Here is a 22,896-nt window from a genome sequence, read left to right as displayed (position 1 = left end):
ATGGCTAATCTATCTTTCCCTCTCAACCCCATTCTCCTCCCCATGGCCCCCCCCAACAAAGTTCTATGTTATCCCATTTGCTCATCCACTCACGACACACTAGGGGAAATTCACAGAACCCAATTAACCTACAAACCTAAGATAGACTTAAAATACTGGAGTGACCCAGCGGGACAGGCAACATCTCTGGAGAGAAGGAATGGGTGACATTTTGGGTCTTGAAACGTCATTCCTTGAGATGCTGCCTGTCCCACTGAGTTACTCCAGCTGTTTGTGTCTATATTTGCATCTGTAGTTCCTTCCTACACTTAACCTACAAACCTGCTGCCTTTGGAGTGTGGGAGGAAACTGGAGCATCCGGAGGAAACGCACGTGGTCACTGGGATTACGTGCAAACTCCACATTGATAGCACCCGTCTACATTAAACCCGGGTCTAGGGCGGCAGCTCTACCGCTGTGCCACTGTGCTGCCTATAAATTAATTTAAATTAGTTTAACTTCAGAAGTTTAGGGGTAATATGAGGGGGAACTTCTTTACGCAGAGAGTGGTGGCGGTGTGGAATGAGCTCCCAGTGGAAGTGGTGGAGGCAGGTTCATTGGTATCATTTAAAAATAAATTGGATAGGCATATGGATGAGAAGGGAATGGAGGGTTATGGTATGAGTGCAGGCAGGTGGGACTAAGGGGAAAAAAAAAATTGTTCGGCATGGACTTGTAGGGCCGAGATGGCCTGTTTCCGTGCTGTAATTGTTATATGGTTATATGGTTTAATTAATTAAAATTAAACTGGAATTTAAGGTAAAAAGCAAGTTTGGTCAATCTTGATCAGGTTGCTTAGAAATCTCAATTGAAGTAATTTGGAGATGAAGTCTCCATCTTTACCTAGTTTGCTTTATATGCAGCTCAGAAACTGGCCCTTCAGCTGTAGGTTAGATTCAAAGCAGGCCTCTGCCAGGGAGCTGGGGTGAAGGATACTGCCCCGAGGAGTCCCGTGCAACCTGTTTCTCTCGCGGTTCACAGACTCGCCAGCCGCCTGCCACCTTTGCGGGCTGGAAAAGTCTGTGTTCCACCTGTACGTGGAGTGCATAAGGCTGCAGCCACTGTTCCATTATCTAAAGGGACAGCTCTGTGCCTTCTGACTGCTCATCACACCCACCATCCTCATCTTTGGACACCCTGTGCGTAGGGGAGAGGATAGGGGCGAAGATGTCCTGGTTGGGTTGTTCCTGGACCAGGCGGTGGAGGGCTCTGCCCGAGCCAGTTGTCTGCCCCTTCTCCGGGGTAACGTCTGCACCTGGATGGTGTTAGAGAGGGACTACGCACTGTCCACGGGCGCCCTGGGGGATTCCCGGGACCGTTGGGCGCCACGGGGGGTGGAATGTGCCTTCAATAAGGATTGTACTATAGTTATTTGAAATTTTAGCCTTAGATAATTTGGTGACTTTATACCATGTGTAACCATGGTTTTGTTTTGTAAGTGTTATTTTGTATCATCATTGAATAAATTATTTTTGTTCACGTTTTGTTTCGCAGCGGTGAGGGCAGATCGCATGCGGGGAGGCCGCAACAAGTTTGGGCCCTTGTACAAGCAGGACAGGGCATTGAAGCAACAGAAGAAGGCTCTGGTCCACGGCAGCAGGGTCAAATTGGATCCCTCCGCGTACATGATGCAAAGCTTGTCGGCGGACCTGAATGGGCCCGTCTCTGGTGAACGTCTACACTCAGCCTCCAGATGCCTATCCTTGAGTTACAACAGCCTGTCATCGCCGACCCTAGACCAGGACGCCTCTCTGCCGGTCAACATGTCCATTGGGGCTCATGGATCCATAGGAGGGTACCAAGTGTGCAGCCCCTTCCCCAGTTGCCACGTCAAGTCGGAGTACATGGAAGCCGGCTGCTCCGGTATGCAGGAGTCACTGCTCGGAAACCCGTACGTTGTGGCCTACAGGCCCGCGTCCAGCTCCGCCGTGCCACAGTTGATGCAGGAGCTGGTGAAGTGCGAGCCGGACGAGGCGCAAGTCCGAGCCAAGATCTTGAACTACCTGCAGCAAGAGCAGACGTCCAGAGGGAAGCACGAGAGGCTCAACACTTTTGGGATCATGTGCAAGATGGCCGACCAAACCTTGTTCTCACTGGTGGAGTGGGCTAGGAGCAGCATCTACTTCAAGGAGCTGAAGGTAACGCACGGCCAAAACAACTCTGCCGTCTCAACCATGTTTCTCATTCACAAAATGTACATAACACTGACAAGAAACACTAACAACATGCTGAGAGAATGGAGCAGCTGGGCTTGTACACTTTAGAAGGATGAGAGGGGTCCTTATTGAAACATATAAGATTATTAAGGTAGACAAAATTGCTGGAGAAACTCAGCGGGTGCAGCAGCATCTATGGAGCGAAGGAAATAGGCAACGTTTCGGGCTGAAACGTTGGATAGGTGACATTTCAGGGCACATTACCTCCCATGCTTTTCCCTGCCTCTTTGCTCATCTAGCTTTCTTCCTCCACCCCCACCTGCAATCAGTCAGACAAAGAGTGCTGGCCCAAAATGTCACCTATCCATGTTCTCCAGAGATGCTGCCCGATCCGCTGAGTTAATCTTAACCTTAAATTGCAGATTGGGATCTTCTGCAGATTTGTTTGTGTCAGTGGGTTATTGCTTGTCTTTGTGTCGTTCCTTTCTGATCCAGCATCTGCAGTTCCTTATGTTTCCGGTGCAATGAATGATCAGTTATTTTTTACCGTAATGTTTGAGGAACAAGTTTACAGCCTCTCAATCAAGAGGTGGTCTAGAATTTAAGGAGAGTACGTCAGGTTAACGAGAGAAAGACCAGGGGTTTGAAATCGCCTCTGAGAAATATCTGGAGCGTCCATTAACTCCTGCTGTCGGCTGGATCGACATGAGCACCAACACACAGTCGAGTCAAGTCAAGTCAAGTCACATTTATTTATATAGCACATTTAAAAAAACAACTCTCGTTGGCCAAAGTGCTTTACATTTGTTATAAGAATAGTATAAACAAACAAACTACATACATATATACATATAGCCCTCGCTCAGTGGACGTCAGGAAAGGCTTGGGAGTATAGATAAGATTTTAGTCTTGACTTAAAGGAGTCGATGGAGGGGGCAGTTCTGATGGGAAGGGGGATGCTGTTCCACAGTCTAGGAGCTGCAACCGCAAAGGCGCGGTCGCCCCTGAGCTTGTGCCTAGACCGCGGGATATTCAGCAACCCCAAGTCGGCCGATCTGAGGGACCTGGAGGTGGAGTGGTGGGTGAGAAGACTTTTAATGTAGGAGGGGGCAAGCCCATTGAGGGCTTTGTAGACATAGAGGGGGGTCTTGAAATGTATACGGAACCGCACAGGGAACCAGTGGAGAGAGGCCAGGATCGGGGTGATGTGGTCACTTTTTCGGGTGCCCGTCAGGAGTCTCGCTGCGGCATTTTGGACCAGTTGCAGGCGGGACAGGGAAGTTTGGCTGATGCCAGTGTAACGAGAGTTGCAGTAATCTAGGCGGGAGGAGATGAATGTGTGGATGATCTTTTCGAGGTCAGCAGTGGTACAGCAGCCAGCCCTGCAACATAGCTCCAGTTTCAGTGCTGACTTTAGATGCTTTTGGTGTGGAGTTTGCAAGTCTCACTGTGACCAAGTGGAGTGTTCCAGTTTCCTCCTACATTGGTGGGATTGCTGCTGTGTGCACTGAGGTACAGTGAAGCACTATGTCTGCATGCTCACCAGTCAAATCATGCTATGTATGCATAAATATATTCAAACCATACACAAATAGAATGGGCAATGCAGCGAGAAAAATTCCACAGTGCAGAATATGGCGTTACAGCTTAATGTTGTCACAGTTAAAGATGAGCGAGTTTGAAGGTTAATTGGCCTCTGTAAAATTGCCCTGAATGTGTATGGTGGATGAGAATGTGGGATTACATCAATCTAGTGTGAGTGTGTAGGAGGGAACTGCAGATGCTGGTTCAAACTGAAGATAGACACAAAATGCTGGAGTAATTCAATAGATCAGACAGCATCTCTGGAAGAAAGGAATAGGTGACGTTTCGGGCAGAGACCCTCCTTCAGAAGAAGGAGGGTTCATATCTCTTGTTTCCCTCTCTCCGACTCTCTGTCTGAAGAAGGGTCTTGACCCGAAACGTCACCCATTCCTTCTCTCCAGAAACGCTGCCTGTCCTGCTGAGTTGCTCCAGCATTTTGTGTCGATCTTAAATGTTTCAAACTATCAATATGTTGACAGAACATTTGATTTATTTCCATCAAAGAAGATACAAACATTCAAAGTGAAAACTTCCTGCTCAGATTAGGTAAAAAGCATACATTCCTATACTAATATTGAGATGTTATCACTACTGTGTATCTTAGACAAGTTGCTAAAGTGACTTTTATCAAACTCCACATGTTATTTCATACAAAATGTTACGACTTCACTGGTTTAAAACAAATAAGTTTACTATAGTTCATGATGACTATTTTAAAATAACCAACACTTCTGAAAATAGATGGGTGACGTTTCGGGTTAGGACCTTACTTCAGACTGAAGATTTTAATCTCCACTGATTCAAGCAGAACTTAAAGCTCCATTTAGTCAGGACACTTCGAATGTAACAGCACAATACTGAAATGTAGGAAGGAACTGCAGATGCTGGTTTACACCGAAGATAGACACAAAATGCTAGTGGGACAGGCAGCATCTCTGGATAGAAGGAATGGATGGTGTTTCGGGGTCAAGACACTTTTTCAGAAGAGAGATCTCGACCCGAAACGTTACCCATTCCTATCGAGAGAGGCAGCCTGTCCCGCTGAGTTACTCCAGCATTTTTGTGTCTTGCACAGTACTGAATGTGTGCAGACATCTGCCAAATGTGCACAGGATCCAAAACGCCACCCATCCTATTTTTCCAGAGATGCTGCCTGACCCGATGAGTTACTCCAGCACTCTGTATCCCATTTTGGTATAAACCTGCACCTCCATTTCATTGTTTAGAAGGCAGTCTCCTGCCTGCCTGCCTGTGATTGTTTGGATGTTAGGAAGCACCAGTTGTGTGTTGTGGGGGAGGGAGGGAGCTGCGGAAGAGAATTGTAACAGGAAAAACATTCTTTGTTGAGGGCTCATCTGCTCAGGAGGACATGATGGCTCATCTCCTTTCAGGAACTGGCCCGACCGGCCAAATAAACAGGATGGAGGGTCCTGTGTTCCCGAGGATAGGGAATCCCTTTGGTTCACGCTGTCTTTATCACCAAGCCGAGACTGAACGCACTTCCTGATGTATGCCATGTGTTTTCAACAACTTTTCCCAAATCTTACTTGATGCTGCCTCACATGACTTCGATTAGGCCAATTTAGAGTTAAAAAAATGACGTGCAGGAAGGAACTGCAGATGTTTAAAACGAAGAAGGACACAAAATGCTGGAGTAACTCAGCAGGACAGGCAACAAGTCTGGAGAGAAGGAATGGGCGATGTTTCTAGTCGAAACCCTTCGGAAAAGGATCTCGACCCAAAACGTCACCCATTCCTTCTCTCCAGAGATGCCGCCTGTCCCGCTGAGTTATCTCCATCGTTCTAAGCACCATATTTTGTGTCTATCTTTAGAGTAAAGATGACCATCGTTCTAATGCACCATGATGGTGGGGGGAGTGGAGGGAAGGGTGTCCGTTATTACCGGTTACCTGCTATAACAGTCTGCTTTTCTGTACGGCGTTTCCTCCCGCACTCCAAATATGTACAGGTTTGTAGGTTAATTGGCTTGGTATAAATTTAAATGTAAATGTAAAGTCCTAGCCTGCCCGAACTCTCCCTATAACTCAGGCCCTCGAGTCCAGGGAACATCCTCGTAAATTTCTGAACTCTTTCCAGTTTAATGACATATTTCCAGCTTAGCACCTGCGATTATTCTCTTGGACATCGGAGGGCGTATTAACATTCAGCTACTTTGCTCAGCTGAAAGTATTTTCAACTTAAGGCTGACTTGGTGTGAAGACTTCAAGCTGAATATCTGTTGCCTTTAGCAATGGAATTGGACAAAACACTGAAGTGATTTATCAGCAAGATTTTTTACGCGTGCATTCTCTGCAAAGGATCTGTTGATTTGCTGATACCACGTTTGTCAAGCTTGGAATATCAAGGGCTTGTTTACTGGCACAGCTGTAACGATGCATTAAAACAGGCTTGTTCCCCTTTATGGGATGCATGTGCCCGAGAGATTGTGTGAAACAGGATGATGGGAGCACATCGCACTGTGAACAGAAAAATGACAGGAAAGTGCCCACGTTTTTCTGACGAGATGTTTGTGTGTGCTGATTTCTGGACGTGTCGCTCATTTCCTCACTAATCCACGGAGACGCATACAGGAAAAGCCCTTGCAATATATCATTCAGCATCCCATCCTGCTTCCTCCCCTCACCCATAGTTCAGCCTGACCCCAGTAAGATTTTACACAGTCATTGCTCTCCTCACCTGTGGGTCACCTCATCTATGCAGTAGGTGGGGGATCTGTGCAACTCATTGTTGTCAGTGGAAGCCAAGTCCAGTTTAAGTTTAGTTTAGAGATACAGCGCAGAAATAGGCCCTTCGGCCCACAGCGTCTGCACTGACCAGCGAACCTTGCACATTAACACTATCCGACACACACTAGCGACAATTTACATGTATACCAAGCCAATTAACCTACAAACCTGTATGTCCTTGAGGCATGGGAGGAAACCCTAAGATCTCGGAGAAATCCCATCCAGGCCATATGGAGAATGTACAAACTCCATACAGACAGCACCGGTAGTCAGGATCTAACACGGGTCTCTGTAAAGGGCGTAATTTGTGCTTTATTTGGTTGGCGCGTCGTGGTGAGGCGTGGTGGCGTATGCAGTGACAAGCGGTGAGCACGGCGCACCAGAATTTCGTGATGCTCAAAATCCTCGCTCGCCACCTGCTTGATGCGCAAATGACGCCCAAGTGGGACAGGCAGCAACTCTACCGCTACGACACCGTGCCGCCATTGCGCATTGTTTAAGCGGAGATTCAACTGGTCTTGATTAGGAAAGGCATCAAAGGTTACTGGGAGAAGGCAGAATAATTGGATTGAGAGGGGAAGATAGATCACTATTGAAAGGCGGAGTAGAGTATGGGTTGAATGGTCTACCCCTGCGCCTTTGACTTTTGGTCTTTGCCTGTTGATTTGATGCCGCCACTTCCTTGAACTGGCACAGAGTGCCACAGTGATGGGGTTACTGCCTTCCAGTGCCAGAGACCCAGGTTCGATTCTGACTACAAGCGCTGTCTGTACGGAGTTTGTACATTCTCCCTGTGCCACATTGATTTTCTCCGGGTGCTCCGGTTTCCTCCCACACTCCAAAGATGTACAGGTTTCTAGTTTGATTGGCCTTGGTTAAGTTATAAATGTGCTAGTGCAAACAGGGTGATCGCTGATCGGCACAGACTCAATGGGCCGAAGGGCCTGTTTCCATGCTGTAACCAAACTATGCTAAACACTGAGAAGCTGCATTGCACAGGGCTCGGTATAGCAGATGGAGAATTAAAAAAGCTGCTGGTGGAAGCTAGCAGGTGAGGCAGCGTTGTCCATGCCGAACTTTGCTAGTAACACCTGCCCATATTTGGCCCATACCCCTCAAACCTCTCAGCTATGCATGTACCTGTCCAAATGTATTTTAAATGTTGTTATCATACCTGCCTCAACTAGTTTAGTTTAGTTTAGTTTAGTTTAGTTTAGTTTAGTTTAGTTTAGTTTAGTGTTTAAGAAGGAACTGCAGATGCTGGAAAATCGAAGGTAGACAAAAATGTTGGAGAAACTCAGCGGGTGCAGAAGGGACAAGAAGGGTTTTGGCCCGAAACGTTGCCTATCTCCTTCGCTCCATAGATGCTGCTGAACCCGCTGAGTTTCTCCAGCATTTTTGTGTACTTTAGTTTAGTTTAGTGTAGTTCAGTTTAGTTTAGTATATTGTCATGTGTACCAAAGTACAGTGAAAAGCTTTTCTGCATGCTAACCTCCTCTGGCAGCTCGTTCCATCTACCCACCACCCTATGTACAGGTCAGAGGGGAGATTCAAGTTCCAGACGTGCACTGCAAGAGGCAATAGAAAATTGGTCAGAAATGTCCATCCTGATCCTCCATGTGATTACAACATGTTCTTTGCCCTGTGTTTGTGACAGGTTGACGATCAGATGAAACTTCTTCAGAACTGCTGGAGCGAACTTCTAATCATGGACCACATCTACCGGCAGATGGCTCACGGGAAGGAGTCAAATATCCTTCTTGTCACTGGGCAACAGGTAAATAACTTGGCTTGGACCAAGATAGTCACCAACAATGTTTGTGCTTCTAGTGAGTTTGCTGATGAAGTACGTTTTGTCCAATCAATCGACCAATCAATCAATTATTATTCTTTTAGATGGGCACATGGATGTGCAGAGAATGCAGGGATATGTGTCATATGTAGGTAGATGAAGTTGCTTTAACTTGACAGTCGAGTTGCAGTCCTACCCATCTGAGAACAGGTTCGATCCTGACAATGGGTGCTGTCTGTACGGAGTTTGTACTTTCTCCCTGTAACCTGCGTAGGTTTTCTCCGAGATCTTCAGTTTCCTCCCACACTCCAAAGGGTGTGGTTAATTGCCCTGGTAAAATTGTAAGTTGTCCCTAGTGTGTGTAGGATAATGTTAGTGTACGGGGATCGCTGGCTGATGCAGAATTGGTCCTGTTTCCACTCTGTTCCTCTAAACTAAAGTGTAAAAACTAAACACTGGTCTCCGCTCTCTCAGATCGACTTGTCGACCATCGCTTCACAATCTGGAGCCGCGTTGAATAATCTGGTGAACCGCACCCAGGAATTGGTAGCCAAGTTCCAGTCTCTGCAAACCGATCACCATGAGTTTGTCTGCTTGAAGTTCCTGGTCCTCTTCAGCCCAGGTAAGCCATGAGTATTCAAGAGACTCCCTTCCCACCTCTTTGCTGTTACCAGCTTTCCGGGGTTGCTGGACCAAGGTCCAGAATCCTGAGCTCCCAGAGGGAACACTATCACAGAGACGCCTTGGGCAGTTTTCACCACCCTCTGCAGTGCTTTCCGGTCAGAGACAGAGCAGTTGCCATACCATACAGTGATACAGATGGTAAGAATGCTCTCGATGGTGCAGCGGTAGAAGTTCACCAAAATCTGAGGAGACAGATGGACCTTCTTTATCTCCTCAGGGAAGAAGAGACGCTGATGAGCCTTCTTGACCAGAGTTGAGGTATTGTGGGTCCAAGAGAGGTCATCGGAGATGTTGACCCCCAGAAACCTGAAGCTGGAAACACGTTCCACCTCCGTCCCGTTAATATGGATGGGGGTGTGCGTGCCGCCCCCAGACCTTCTGAAGTCAACAATGAGCTCCTTGGTCTTCTTGGAGTTAAGTGCCAGGTTCGAACACGGCTTTCTGGCTCTGTGAGGCAGCAGCTTTACCAGTTGTATCACCATGCCACTGTTAAAAGGCAGATGGTCAGTTTTATCAGCATGCGATGCAGCATGGTTTTAGAAAATCACCATCCACGACCGCAAGAAATTTCAGAGAATTCAGACCATCATGCAAACCAAACTCATTCCATTGACTCCATCGACATCACGTTGCCTTGGCACACTAGCTTAATCATGGACCAGTCTCACCCTGGTTACTCCTTCTTCTCCCCTCTTCCATCAGGCAAGAGGTACAGAAGTATGAAGGCATTTGAACCATCCTATCACCAACTAGAGAGCAGTCCAGACCTACCATCTACCTCATTGGAGACCCTCGACCTATCTTTAATCGGACATTGTGTTTAAGAAGGAACTGGAGATGCTGGAAAATCGAAGGTAGACAAAAGTGCTGGAAAAACTCAGCGGGTGCAGCAGCATCTATGGAGCGAAGGAAATAGGCAACGTTTCGGGTCCAAAACGTTGCCTATTTCCTTCGCTCCATAGATGCTGCTGCACCCGCTGAGTTTCTCCAGCACTTATGTCTACCTTTAATCGGACCTTACTGGACTTTATCATGCACTCAATGTTATTCCCTATATCCTGTATCTGTGTACTGTGGATGGCTTAGTTGTAACCATGTATAGTCTGGGGTGGGAGATTGCAACGTTCACGTGGTCCGCCCTGTTTCGACTAATGCAATCAACTCGACGTGCACAAACGGAAGATCAAATAGAACAATATAGCCAGTTCATTGACTATATTTAAGAGGGAGTTAGATGTGGCCCTTGTGGCTAAAGGGATCAGGGGGTATGGAGAGAAGGCAGGGATGGGATACCGAGTTGGATGATCAGCCATGATCATATCGAATGGTGGTGCAGGCTCGAAGGGCCGAATGACCTTCTCCTGCACCTATTTTCAATGTTTCTATGTTTCTACGTAACGAGGTAGGGATGTTTGGTTCAAAGCTTGGCTGCCATCTTCACTGTACCTTGGTACACTTAACAATAACAAAGATGACAGATGGCGCAATGGGCTAAGTGTTCGGCTGGCGACCGGAAGGTAGCTGGTTCGAATCCCGCTTGGAGTGCACACTGTCGTTGTGTCCTTGAGGCAAGACACTTCACCCACCTTTGCCTGTGTGTAAATGTAATGTAATTATGTGAAGCACTTTGGGGTCAATGCAAGTTGACTAAAAATGTGTTATATAAATAAGATTGTTATACTGTTAACTGCAAACTTCCATTAGGGTTCAGTTGTCAACTCTTCTTTGTTTCCACAGATGTGAAGAACCTGGAGAATCGTCCCTTTGTGGAAAGTGTCCAGGAGAAGGTGAACAGGACTCTGATGGACTACACCATGTGCTTCCCCCAGCAGGTCGATCAGTTCAGGCAGCTCCTCCTACGGCTCCCAGAGATACGTGCCATCAGCATGCAAGCGGAGGAGCACCTCTACCTCAAGCACTTGAATGGAGATGTGCCCTGTAACAACCTGCTGATTGAAATGCTCCATGCCAAGCATGTGTGAAGGGCAAAAGAGAGTCAGAGAATGAACCGAACATCCTTGCACTTCCAATGCAGTGCAACAATGGATACACATTTGCACGTTGATGGCCAGAGAGAAAAGACAACACAAGGCGGCAGGCTAAATAATAAATACAGACCCTTTTTCTAATGATTCCAATTTCTTCAGGGTTCTATTGCTAATGGAACCATTCGAGATATTGTTATTTCATCGCAAGGTGAACCACAATCTGCCACCATACTTGCGTGGAACACCAATCATTTATTGAAGTCCTCCAGTCAAAGCAAGAACATTCAAGCTGGTGAAGATGCGAGTGGATTCCCAGTCATTGTGCTGCATGCCCAGTAATCCAGAGGCATGTTAGAAAGATGAGTTCAAATCCAACCATGTAGACTCATACAGCACAAGCTCTTCATCCCAATGTCTATACTGACCCATATGCCCCATCTACGCTTGTCCCACCTGCCCACGTTTTCTCCCCATTCTTCTAAACCTTTCCTATCCATGCACTTGCCCAAATGTCTTTTTAAAGTTTTTAAGAAGGAACTGCAGATGCTGGAAAATCGAAGGTACACAAAATGCTGGAGAAACTCGGCGGGTGCAGCAGCATCTACGGAGCGAAGGAAATAGGCAACGTTCTAGGCAAAGTTGTTATACTGTAGCACCTGCCTTAAATATGTTCCATGGCAGGCCAATTCATACACCCACCATACTCTGTGTGAAAGCATTGCCACTTAGGTTCCTATTAAATCTTTCTTCTCCGACCTTATGACCTCAGGTCTATTCTTTCAAGTGCTTGTAAAATATTCCAGGACTCACCTCGGGTCCTTGTTTCCCCTATCCTGGGTCAAAGGCTTTCACCATATCTACTCCACTCAATATTTTATATACTTTGATTCGCCCTATCTATTCCTCTCATGATATTATTCACCTCTATAAGATCACCCCTTATCCTTCTGCTCTCCCAGGAGGTTGAGGGGTGATCTTATAGTCTGCCCACCTCTGTTCTCTCCATCCTGCCCAACCTCTCCCTGTATCTAAGGCCTTTGAGTCTTGGCAACGTCAATTCTCCTGAATCATCCCCCCACTCTTAACCAGATCAATGACATCTTTCCTATAGTAGGATGGTCGAAACTGAATACAATACTCTCAGCGTGGCCTCAGATACGTGTTATAGAACCACAGTTGGGGGGGGGGGGGGGGGTGGGGGGATTAAAAGTGGATGGACATCCAAATCTAGTAAGTGGTGAGCATGAGAATACAAGGTTGCCCTGAAAGCCCACCTGGTCCATTTTAGTGAAGATAGTGATTTATATGTGACTCCAGCCCATGGTGAATGAAGTGGTTGAGAAAGATGTTGTTAGAGTTGGTTGCTCGGTCAGCCCAAGTCAAGAACAAGGGGTCACAGTTTAAGGATAAGGGGGAAATCATTCAGGACCGAGATGAGAAAAACATTTTTTTTTTCACACACAGAGAGTGGTGAATCTGTGGAATTCGCTGCCACAGAAGGTAGTTGAGGCCACACAGTTCATTGGCTATATTTAAGAGGGAGTTAGATGTGGCCCTTGTGGCTAAAGGTGATCAGGGGGTATGGAGAGAAGGCAGGTACAGGATACTGAGTTGGATGATCAGCCATGATCATATTGAATGGCGGTGCAGGCTCGACGGGCCGAATGGCCTACTCCTGCACCTATTGTCTATGTTTCTAAGAGACATCAGTGATGGACAGCAACTATTGCTCCACCAGCCAATGCTCATATTTCGTTAGGGGGACTGGATCGCCACTGGGTTTACAGAACCAGATGGATGTGTGGAGACGAGAAGCTGCAGATGCTGGTTTACAAAAGCGGACACAAAGTTACGGAGGTCAGGCAGCATCCCTGGAGAACATGGATATGTGACGCTTCAGGTCGGGACACTTCCCAGACTTCCTCAGGTGGATGTGTGTGTGTGTGTGTGCATGCGTTAGAATTAAAATGCCTGCACAATTTTAATTCAGCTTCTGGTGGTATGATACTCGTAAAACACTATGTTCATGTTGTAGGGGCAGAATTAGGCCATTCGGCCCATCAATTCTACTCTGCCATTCATCATGGCTGATCTATCTTTCCCTCTCAACCTCATTTGCCTGCAGTCTCACAATGTCCCCTGACATCGGCACTAATCAAGAATCTGTCAATCTTTGCCTAAAAAATATCCATTCACTTGGCCTCCGCAGCCTTCTGTGGCAATGAATTCCACAGATTCACCACCCTCTGACTAAAGAAATTGCCCCGCATCTTCTTTCCAAAGGTACGTTCTTTAATTCTGATTCTGTGCCCTCTGGTCCTAGACTCTCCCACAAGTGGAAACATACTCTCCCCTTCCACTCTACCCACGCCTCTCACCATTCCTATCATTAATAACCTTGTACTAATATGGTAGAGTGCCAAATGACAGGCTTTTAACTATCCAAATCCTCACTTTCCAGAAGGAATTTCTTTAGTCAGAGGGTGGTGAATCTGTGGAATTCATTGCCACAGGCGGCTGGGGAGGCCAAGACGATGGATATTTTTAAGGTGGTGATTGACAGAGTCTTGATTCGTACGGATGTCAGGCGTTGTCAGGGGAGAAGGCTGGAGAATGGAAGATAGATCAGCCATGATTGAATGGCAGAGTGGACGATGGGCCGAATGGTCTAATTCTGCTCCTAGAACTTATGAAGGCAAGGGTCCGATGGACATTGTCTACTTGACTGAACGAGTGTAGTTGCAACAGCACTCAAGAAGCTCCACATGGTCCATTACAAGACAGTCTCATCTCATGGTGGTCCAGGATACATCTCAGCACATTGTCCATGAAAATTGTTCATAGCAAAGCCTCCACCCCAACCTCTATCCTAAGAAGCAACAGGGTAAGTCAGAAAGACGAGCATCTTCTCCAACATGTCCTCCAACATCTTGCGAGAGCTTCCAGTGGAGGACCTCATCCTTCTTTATGAAATCAAGGTTGGGTTTGGTGAAACAATTGCAGATGCTGGAAGTCTGAAATAAAACCAAATGAAACATGCAGGAAATACTCAGCAGATGAGGGAAACTGTAGGTGAAGTAACAACTGAAGATAGGTAAGTTCAAAGCAAATTGGTTGATCAGTGCGGGCATCAGGGGTTATGGGGAGAAGGCAGGAGAAAGGGGTTAGGAGGGAAGGATGGATCAGCCACGATTGAATGGGGTTGAGAAAGAAAGATAGATCAGCCATGATTGAATGGCAGACTTAACGGGCTGAATGGCCTAATTCTGCACCTATATGTTATGAACTTATGAACATCTGTGGAAAGGGAACCACAATTAATGTTTCAGAAGGTAGACCGCTACTGATTGTTGATAGGTTAATAAAAAATACTCCAAAAATAATAGTGTGGTGATATCCTGACTCTCCCAATTCTTTCCACTCGGAATGATGCAATATAACTACCAGTAAGTCTTAGAGTCCCAATCCAAAACATCATCTGCCCATGTTCTCCAGAGATGTTGCCTGACCCACTGAATTACTGCAGTGTTGTGTCCTTACCAGGAAGGTCTGTTTACTGCAATAATACACTCCCAATGACTCTTGTAGACCAATGCTTTGTGTTCATTTTTCTCTTATGAATCATCAGACTGCGGTTGGGTTGTCCTGTCTATACTACAAGAGGCAGCTTCAACAGGAACAGCAGTGGTGAAATATGCACAGCCAAGCAAATGCAGATGCTGGTTTATGCAGGAGGGTACAAAGTGCTAGGTCAGGCAGTGTCTCTGGAGAACATGCATAGGTGACGTTTTGGGTTGGGACCCTCCTACAGACTGATTGCAGGGGGGGGGGGGGGGGGGGGGGGAAAAGCTGGAATAGAGGAGAGGTGGAACAAAGTGTGGCACATATCCCTGCCCAGAGTAGGGGATTCGAGAACCAGAAGACATTGGTTTAAGGTGAGGGGGGAGAGATTTAATAGGAACTTGAAGAACAACTTTTTTACACAAAGGATGGTGAGTGTATGGAACGAGCTGCCAGAGGAGGTAGTTGAGGCAGGGACTATCGTCACATTTTTACAGGTTCATGGATAGGATAGGTTTAGAGGGATATGGGCCAAACATAGGCAGGTGGGGCTAGTGTAGATGGGACATATCGGTCGGTGTGGGCAAATTAGGCTGAAAGACTTGTTGCCACGTTGTATGACTCTATAGGTGGCCACAGGCAAGGGAGATTTGATGGGCAAATGGCTGGAACAAAAGTCAGTGATAAAAGCAGAAGGTGTGAGACAGGATTGAAGAGCAGAGAATAGTGAAGCCAGAGGAAGGAATGGTGGAGAAGGGGGGGGAGGGAGAAAACGGACATGGGGGAGGGCAAGGGGGAAGGAAAGGGGGTGTGGGGGACAAAGGGGGTAGGTAGTGGGTTGCTAGACATTATCTAAAATTGGAGGAATATGCATGTGTTACACAGGAGAAAGTTGACATGAAAGTTGACAAGGATTTGAGTATAGGAGCAGGGAGGTTCTACTGCAGTTGTACAGGGTCTTGGTGAGACCACACCTGGAGTATTGCGTACAGTTTTGGTCTCCAAATCGGAGGAAGGACATTATTGCCATAGAGGGAGTGCAGAGCAGGTTCACCAGACTGATTCCTGGGGTGTCAGGACTGTCTTATGAAGAAAGACTGGATAGACTCGGTTTATGCTCTCTAGAATTTAGGAGATTGAGAGGGGATCTTATAGAAACTTACAAAATTCTTAAGGGGTTGGACAGGCTAGATGTAGGAAGATTGCTCCCGATGTTGGGGAAGTCCTGGACAAGGGGTCACAGCTTAAGGATAAGGGGGAAATCCTTTAAAACCGAGATGAGAAGAACTTTTTTCACACAGAGAGTGGTGAATCTCTGGAACTCTCTGCCGCAGAGGGTAGTCGAGGCCAGTTCATTGGCTATATTTAAGAGGGAGTTAGATGTGGCCCTTGTGGCTAAAGGGATCAGAGGGTATGGAGAGAAGGCAGGTACGGGATACTGAGTTGGATGATCAGCCATGATCATATTGAATGGCGGTGCAGGCTCGAAGGGCCGAATGGCCTACTCCTGCACCTAATTTCTATGTTTCTATGTTTCTATGTTAAGTCATTGAAGTGCCGAGTTGGAAAGCAAATGTAAGGGTGTGGATTGAGGATACTGGTAGCAGAAACAAATGCCTTACACGGTTAATGAGTGCTCTGACAACTCATTGCTGTCTGGAAATTCTCTTGTAGGCAGTAGGCACTGCATACTCAACCAAATCGACGGAAGCACTGCCATTACATGTGGAAGTAGTGGTACAATGTTAACAATGTGAGCTCATTGCACCAAATCATTTTCAAAGTATCAGTAGTTCACTGATTGATCTCATTTCTGGATGTTCTCAGAGATGATCACTAGCTGATAATCGAGTGCAGCTTGCAATTCCAATTAATCTCACCAATGATATCACTGCGACACTCTGTGGGACCCTGCCTCTGAAATTCAATCCCATTTACTCCACTGAGATTTAAGTGCAGAAGCAAAAACTAATTGCATGCTGAATCCTTGCAACTGAGGATAACTACAGTACATTCTATCATCCACACACACACCCCTTCCCCTCCCATTCCCTAATTTGACACACCGCTAACCTGGGGAATAAATCTGTCGCTATTCACCTAATTTATGTTCCTCGAGATATCATATCCCTCTATAAGGTCACCCATCTGCCTCAGAGAATATCCAAACTCTCCATATAGCTGAGACCCTCCCCATCAGGTAACATCCTTGTAAATCGTTTTTGCACCCTTTCCAGTTTAATGGCATCCTTCCTAAAACTGGGCAACCAGAACTTAGGACACAATACTCTATGGTTTACCAGTGTACCCTACAGCTGTAATATGATGTACCCACTCCTGTACTCAATACATATCTAATGAAGGTAAGCATGACATCGTAAACATTGTCTGCACCCAATCTCTGCATTATTATCTTCCTGAAATTAAGTACGTGCCCTCGGGTCTTGCTATACTCAGTATACCATAACACTGTTAAACGCTACACAATTTTCTCTGTGCCGCCCTGGTTCGTTCTACCAAAATGCAACACCTAACATTTATTCAAATAAACTTAATCTACCATTCATGTGGCCCAGTTGCCTTCCTTAGAAGACTCAGGAAGACTCAGGCATGTCCCCAACAATTCTCACCAACTTCTACAAGCACATCGTAGAAAGCATCACGATACATCACAACTTAGTTTGGGAATAGCCCCATCCAAGCCCGCTAGAAATTGCAGAGAATTGTTGACACAACCTGGATCATCACACAAACTAACCTCCCTTCCGTTGACTTGGCAAGGCTAGCAGCATAATCAAGGACAGGTCTCACCCCAGTCACCCCCTCTTCTCCCCTCTGGCAAGAGGTACTGAAGTAATAATAATAATAATAATAATAATAATAACTTTATTTATAAAGCGCTTTTAGACAACATCAGTTACCACAAAGTGCTGTACATGGGAAGTCAACAAAAAGTTATTACAAACTACTAAAACCATTAAGACGACAGGACTATAAAAACAGTAAAAAGTAAAAGACATTAAAAGCACTAAAACAGGAACAATGTCTCAGCCAGTGTCGAAAGCCAGTGAATAAAAGTGAGTTTTTAGGGAGGATTTAAAGATGGACAGTGAAGGGGCCTGTCTGATGTGCAGCGGCAAGGTGTTCCAGAGTGCCGGGGCAGCAACAGAAAAGGCTCTATCCCCTCTGAGCTTCCGCTTAGACCTTGGTACCTCAAGGAGCAGCTGATCCGCTGACCTGAGGCACCGGGTAGGAGCATATAGGTGGAGCAGCTCAGAGAGGTAAGGCGGGGCGAGGCCATTCAAAGATTTAAAAACAAATAAAAGAATTTTAAAATGAACTCGAAAGTGCACTGGGAGCCAATGAAGGGAGGCCAAAATTGGCCAAAATTGGCGTAATGTGCTCCCTCTTTCGAGTTCCGGTTAAAAGGCGAGCGGCAGCATTTTGGACCAACTGGAGACGAGCCAACGAAGCTCGTGAGACTCCAGAGTAGAGCGCGTTACAGTAATCCAGCCAAGATGAAATAAAGGCGTGAATTACTGTTTCAAAATGCTGCCGCTCGAGAATGGGCTTCACCTTTGCCAGCTTCCTTAGGTGTGAAAAAGTACACATTCAGATTCAGGGAGATGAGTAATGAAGGCAAGCATCCAATTCTATAATATTGCCGAACAGTGCTCATGGCTGTGGATGCTGAAGGAGTGTCCCAAACAAACACTTTGGTGAGTTCTGGCAGATGCTCCTCACAGACGATCGGGGAAGACTGACTGAGGACGTGAGCCGTCGATGGTCAACATGGCGGCCACAGCTTCACCAACCGTCACTTCGCCTTTGCCGCAGGTGGAGCCATGGCTCACGTGCAGCTCACGTGCGGCGGCAAACAAAGCAGAACACGAACCGCTAGCGGGAACGCGTCGTGTACAACAGTGGAGGTGAAGGGGTGTTGCACGCCTTGTGTCGGGGGGACTCTGCTAAGGTGGAGGCATTAAGCATTGCCTCACATAACTATGAGGATGATTCAAATCAGTAAGGAAGGGCAAATATTTTTAGTTTTCAAGTTGAGTTTGAGAGATACAGCAAGGAAACATGCCCTTCGGCAGTGAGAGCAGGTTTTGTGCTGCCAAGATGCTCTTGTGTTTTTTTCTTAAATTGAAACAGCCAATATATCACAGTCTAGATTTTTGGGTTGGGGAATAGTTTTCTGAGCTTTAGTTTAGAGTCTAAATCTTGACTTCTCCTGCTGCCGTTAGCATCTTCCTGAATTAAAAGTCCAAAGCACGTACAATTAAGTCCAAGCTAATTCCCTCACTCAGGAAAGCTCATGGTTTGCCTGCACTTTCAACTGCACAACACAACACTTTGCACAATTTCTCTTTGTAAAAATATAGGCCTCTAGGGTCCCAGATTCAATTGTGGCCAATTGCTGTTTGTGTGGAGTTTCCATGTCCTTTCTGTGGTTGCAGGTACTTGACCCTAGTACTCCAGTTTTGTCCCAACCCAAAGATGTGCGAGTTGGGAGATAAAATTGGATTTTGGATGGCCTTAAGATTATGGAGGGTGGAAGGAGGGAGCCAAGCCAGGAGTGCAAGTCTAGTATAGAGGGAACATAGGCTGAGATAGAGCAGGTCAGGTGAAGAAACAAGAGGGAGTAATTGCTCATATTTGTGATGCCATTGATATGAATTCCATGGTTACAAATAGCATGCAAATCAAAATCCTACTGCGTGCTTGAAATAATAAGAGAAATGTCCTTTCCTCTCTTACTTGTTCTAGTTGCACACAATTTCTAATTCGTAAATTTGCCTTCATTTGCATCCTTGAGCTTCTCCCCAATTTTCTATACAGCGGGCAATGTAGTGACTCCGTTCTTAATTACTCACTCAGACCCCCCTCCCTAAACTCTTTACCAGTCACATAGATTATTATGTTGGTGTTGCTTCCTACATTCATCCTGGAGCCAAATGCCATTCACTCTGTTGCCAATTTCCTGTAATGAATTTTCTAACTTCATTTTGAAGGATAGGTGAGCAATCTGACTCCGTTATCTCAACTGCATTTCCCAGCCTGGGAAATCTGCTCCATTCCTTGTTTCATTGTCTCCATTGTACATGCTCTGGTGACAAGATTTTCCATGTTATTGCCTTTTAAAATATTGCAACGAAGAAAAAAATAAATCAACTTTGACATTTTTAAAAATGTGATCATTTGTCTTTATTTATTGAAAATTGTTGTGCCTAAATAAGCTGCAATGTAATTAGTTATCGCACCCGAAGGCCCCAAGGTCATCGGCAAACACCCTCAGGTTTTTACAGAGTTCTCTGAACATGTCCTCTTGGCATTCTGCATTGCTTGGCCACCTTTCTAACCATGTAGTTTCTCCAATCAGATATCTCACGCTGAAATATTGAAACACCAGTAAAAAATGAGGACAAGCATAGGGAACAGATAACAGACATTTTCTCAATGGATTTTAAATCGACAAGAGGGCCATTAAGATCTTTGAAATTATCAAGGGTTCATATGGGGCTGATACTGAGAAGATATTTTCACCTGCAGTGAATCCTGTACCTAGAAAGCACCAATAATAATAATAATAATAATCTTATTTATATAGCACATCTTCAGTCAACTTGCATTGACCCCAAAGTGCTTCACATAATTACATTACATTTTACACATAGGCAAAGGTGGGTGAAATGTCTTGCCCCAAGGACACAACGACAGTATGCACTCGAAGCGGGATTCGAACCGGCTACCTTCCGGTCGCCAGCCGAACACTTAGCCCATTGAGCCATCTGTCGTCCCACTATCAAAGTAAAATAATCACCATTGAGAAATAGTGGGAATCGCAGGGAGCAGTTGAGGTGTACAATACAGTATCTTTGAATGGAAGCGTGAAAAACGAGGATGAATTGAACAGATTATATTAACGGAGAGAAATGGAGTTGAAGGAAGCTCACGTGGACTAGTTCAGCTGGGTTGCCTACTTGTTGCTCCTTTGTTGCATCCAACAATTATGCAAATTTAATCTGCAATTGGCCAGATTATTCATGTTGAAGATGAGGGGATTTATGGTTTTCCATCATTCACTTTATTCTATAGATTCGCTCATCACTAAAATGGTCAATACTATCTACTGGAATTTGCATTGGTGTGTTGGCAGTGGATAGAATTAACAACTTGAGATTCCCAGACATTCCTCTACTTCTTAGTTTAAAAAGGAACAGCAATTCACAGAATGGTTGAACAAACTTACACAGATGGTCTGTATGAAGTGTCCTGACTAATTGTATCATATTCTGGTACAGCAATTGCAACACATAGGATTGTAAGGGGTTGCAGAGAATGGTCTGCTCAGCCATGCCCATCTTGTGTACAACACCAGCCACTCATCAAAAGCAGCTACATGAGGTGCAGTGTTATGCCCCTGCCCCACTTAGGAAACCTGAACGGAAACCTCTGGAGACTTTGCGCCCCACCCAAGGTTTCCGTGCATTTCCTGGAGGTTGCAGGTGGTTGCCGGAGGTTGCAGGTGGTGGAAGCAGGTAGGGAGACTGACAAAAACCTCCGGAAACCGCACGGAAACTTTGGGTCCCGGAATCTCCAGAGGTTTCCATTCAAGTTTCCTAAGTGGGACAGGGACATTACTCTGGTTGGAGATCAGTGGTGTTGTGCTGAAACCTTTGTTCTTTGTTTTATATGTCAACGACTTGGAAGGAAATGTAGATTAGATAGTTGAGTAAGTTTGCAGAGGGCACAAGAATTAATGAATGTTTCTCTCTGCCACAGAGGGTAGTTGAGGCCAGTTCATTGGCTATATTTAAGAGGGAGTTAGATGTGGCCCTTGTGGCCAAGGGGATCAGAGGGTATGGAGAGAAGGCAGGTACGGGATACTGAGTTGGATGATCAGCCATGATCATATTGAATGGCGGTGCAGGCTCGAAGGGCCGAATGGCCTACTCCTGCACCGAATTTCTATGTTTCTATGACAGTGAAGTAGGCTGTCAAAGGGATAGAGAGGAGGCAGATCAGTTACAACTTTGCAAAGAAATGGCAGATGGACAATCTGGGCAAGTGTGAGTTGTTGCAATTTGGGATTTGAAATGCATGGAGAAAGTACAGTACATGGAAGGGCCCTTAACTGTACAGATGTACAGAGGCATTTTACAATACAAATAGATGGAGTGGGGAAAAAAGGCATATCATATGCTTGTGGTTGTGACATTGAATACAAGTTAGAAAGTCATATTGATAAAACTCTGGTTTGGTCACATTTGGAATATTATGTACAATTCTGGTTGCCATAGCACAGTAAGGATGTGAAGACTACGGTGACAGTCAGAGGGTGTATAGCTAGCTACTGTATAAGTTTGGACAAACTTGGACAGGTTTTTTTCTGGAGCTTTGGAAGTCGAGAGGAGACTTGAAATAAGTAGATAAAATTATGTGAATAGGTAAAATATAGCTTAACTTAATTTAGAGAAACATCGTAGGAACAGACCCTTCAGTCAGCTGGGTTGATGCTGGCCAGCAATCACTAGTTCTGTCCTAGACGCTAGGGACAATTTAACAAATCCAATCAACCTACAAACCTGCATGTGGGTTTGGAATGTGGGAAGAAACTGGAGCACCCGGAGAAAACCCATGAAAACCAAGGGAAAACGTGCAAACTCCATACAGACAGCACTCGTAGTCAGAATCGAACCCGAGTCTCTGGCACCGTAAAGCAGCAACCCCACCTCCGTACCAACAGTGCCGTCCTTCTGTGCCACTCCTTGGATTGGAAAGACAATCAGGACTTTTTTGCCAGGGTGAAAATGTCAATAGGAGAAGGCAAATTGTGGGGCAAATTGTTTTACACATGGTGGTTTATGCTGCCAGGGGAACAGGTGGAAACAGACTAGCTAGTGGCATTTAAGAGGGTTTTAACAGACACATGAATATGCAGGAATGGAGGAAGATGGATCATATGCAGGGCAGAGGGAACAATCTCTGAAATTGTTAAACCTCAATTTTATAATATTTATTAAAGTAATGATTTCATTTTAAGTTAGTTTCTCCTCTATCCAAATGAGCCTGAAAGCTGGAGAATGAACACGAGTTGCATCAGATTTTGCAGCTTACCTCTCGTTATCATTCCACAGATCTGTGCCCTTTCCCATTATTAGATAATCTTGGTTCAGTTCCACGTTAAATTTATCTTTACAGTTGGCGTGTGTGATTAGTACCCTCAAATCACCTTGATCGATTGCATCGCTTCCTAAAATGAAAATTCACACAATTACATGATAGACCAATCTTATCCACCATTGTTCAGTGCCATGAGATTTGTTGGCAATCTTTCCTGG

At 45.6% G+C, this 22,896-nt stretch overlaps 2 protein-coding genes across 7 annotated transcripts in view; one reads left to right on the top strand and one right to left on the bottom strand.

Moving 5' to 3' along the window:
* Positions 1–11,930, top strand: part of LOC129714481 (nuclear receptor subfamily 5 group A member 2-like) — a 56,459-nt gene extending 44,529 nt beyond the window's left edge. For 4 of the 6 annotated variants that reach the window (XM_055664115.1, XM_055664114.1, XM_055664116.1 and 1 more), the window contains 4 exons: positions 1,534–2,177; positions 8,184–8,303; positions 8,793–8,940; positions 10,740–11,930. In XM_055664115.1, coding sequence (XP_055520090.1) covers positions 1,534–2,177; positions 8,184–8,303; positions 8,793–8,940; positions 10,740–10,984 — 1,157 coding nt within the window. In that variant the 3' untranslated portion in view covers positions 10,985–11,930. The remainder of the gene's footprint in view (positions 1–1,533; positions 2,178–8,183; positions 8,304–8,792; positions 8,941–10,739) is intronic. The other 2 variants (XM_055664111.1, XM_055664110.1) reach the window with 1 other exon arrangement.
* Positions 11,931–19,734: 7,804 nt separating this feature from the next.
* The window catches only part of LOC129714485 (complement C3-like), a 73,166-nt gene continuing 70,004 nt past the window's right edge, over positions 19,735–22,896 (bottom strand). The window contains exons 40-41 of the mRNA XM_055664122.1: positions 22,673–22,808; positions 19,735–19,944 (exon numbers count right to left, since the gene is read on the bottom strand). Of these exons, the coding sequence (XP_055520097.1) occupies positions 19,803–19,944; positions 22,673–22,808 (278 nt within the window). The 3' untranslated portion in view covers positions 19,735–19,802. The remainder of the gene's footprint in view (positions 19,945–22,672; positions 22,809–22,896) is intronic.

Source organism: Leucoraja erinacea, chromosome 39 (assembly GCF_028641065.1).
Source record: "Leucoraja erinacea ecotype New England chromosome 39, Leri_hhj_1, whole genome shotgun sequence".
Lineage (NCBI taxonomy): Eukaryota > Metazoa > Chordata > Chondrichthyes > Rajiformes > Rajidae > Leucoraja > Leucoraja erinaceus.
This window is presented reverse-complemented; position numbering and strand designations above follow the sequence as displayed.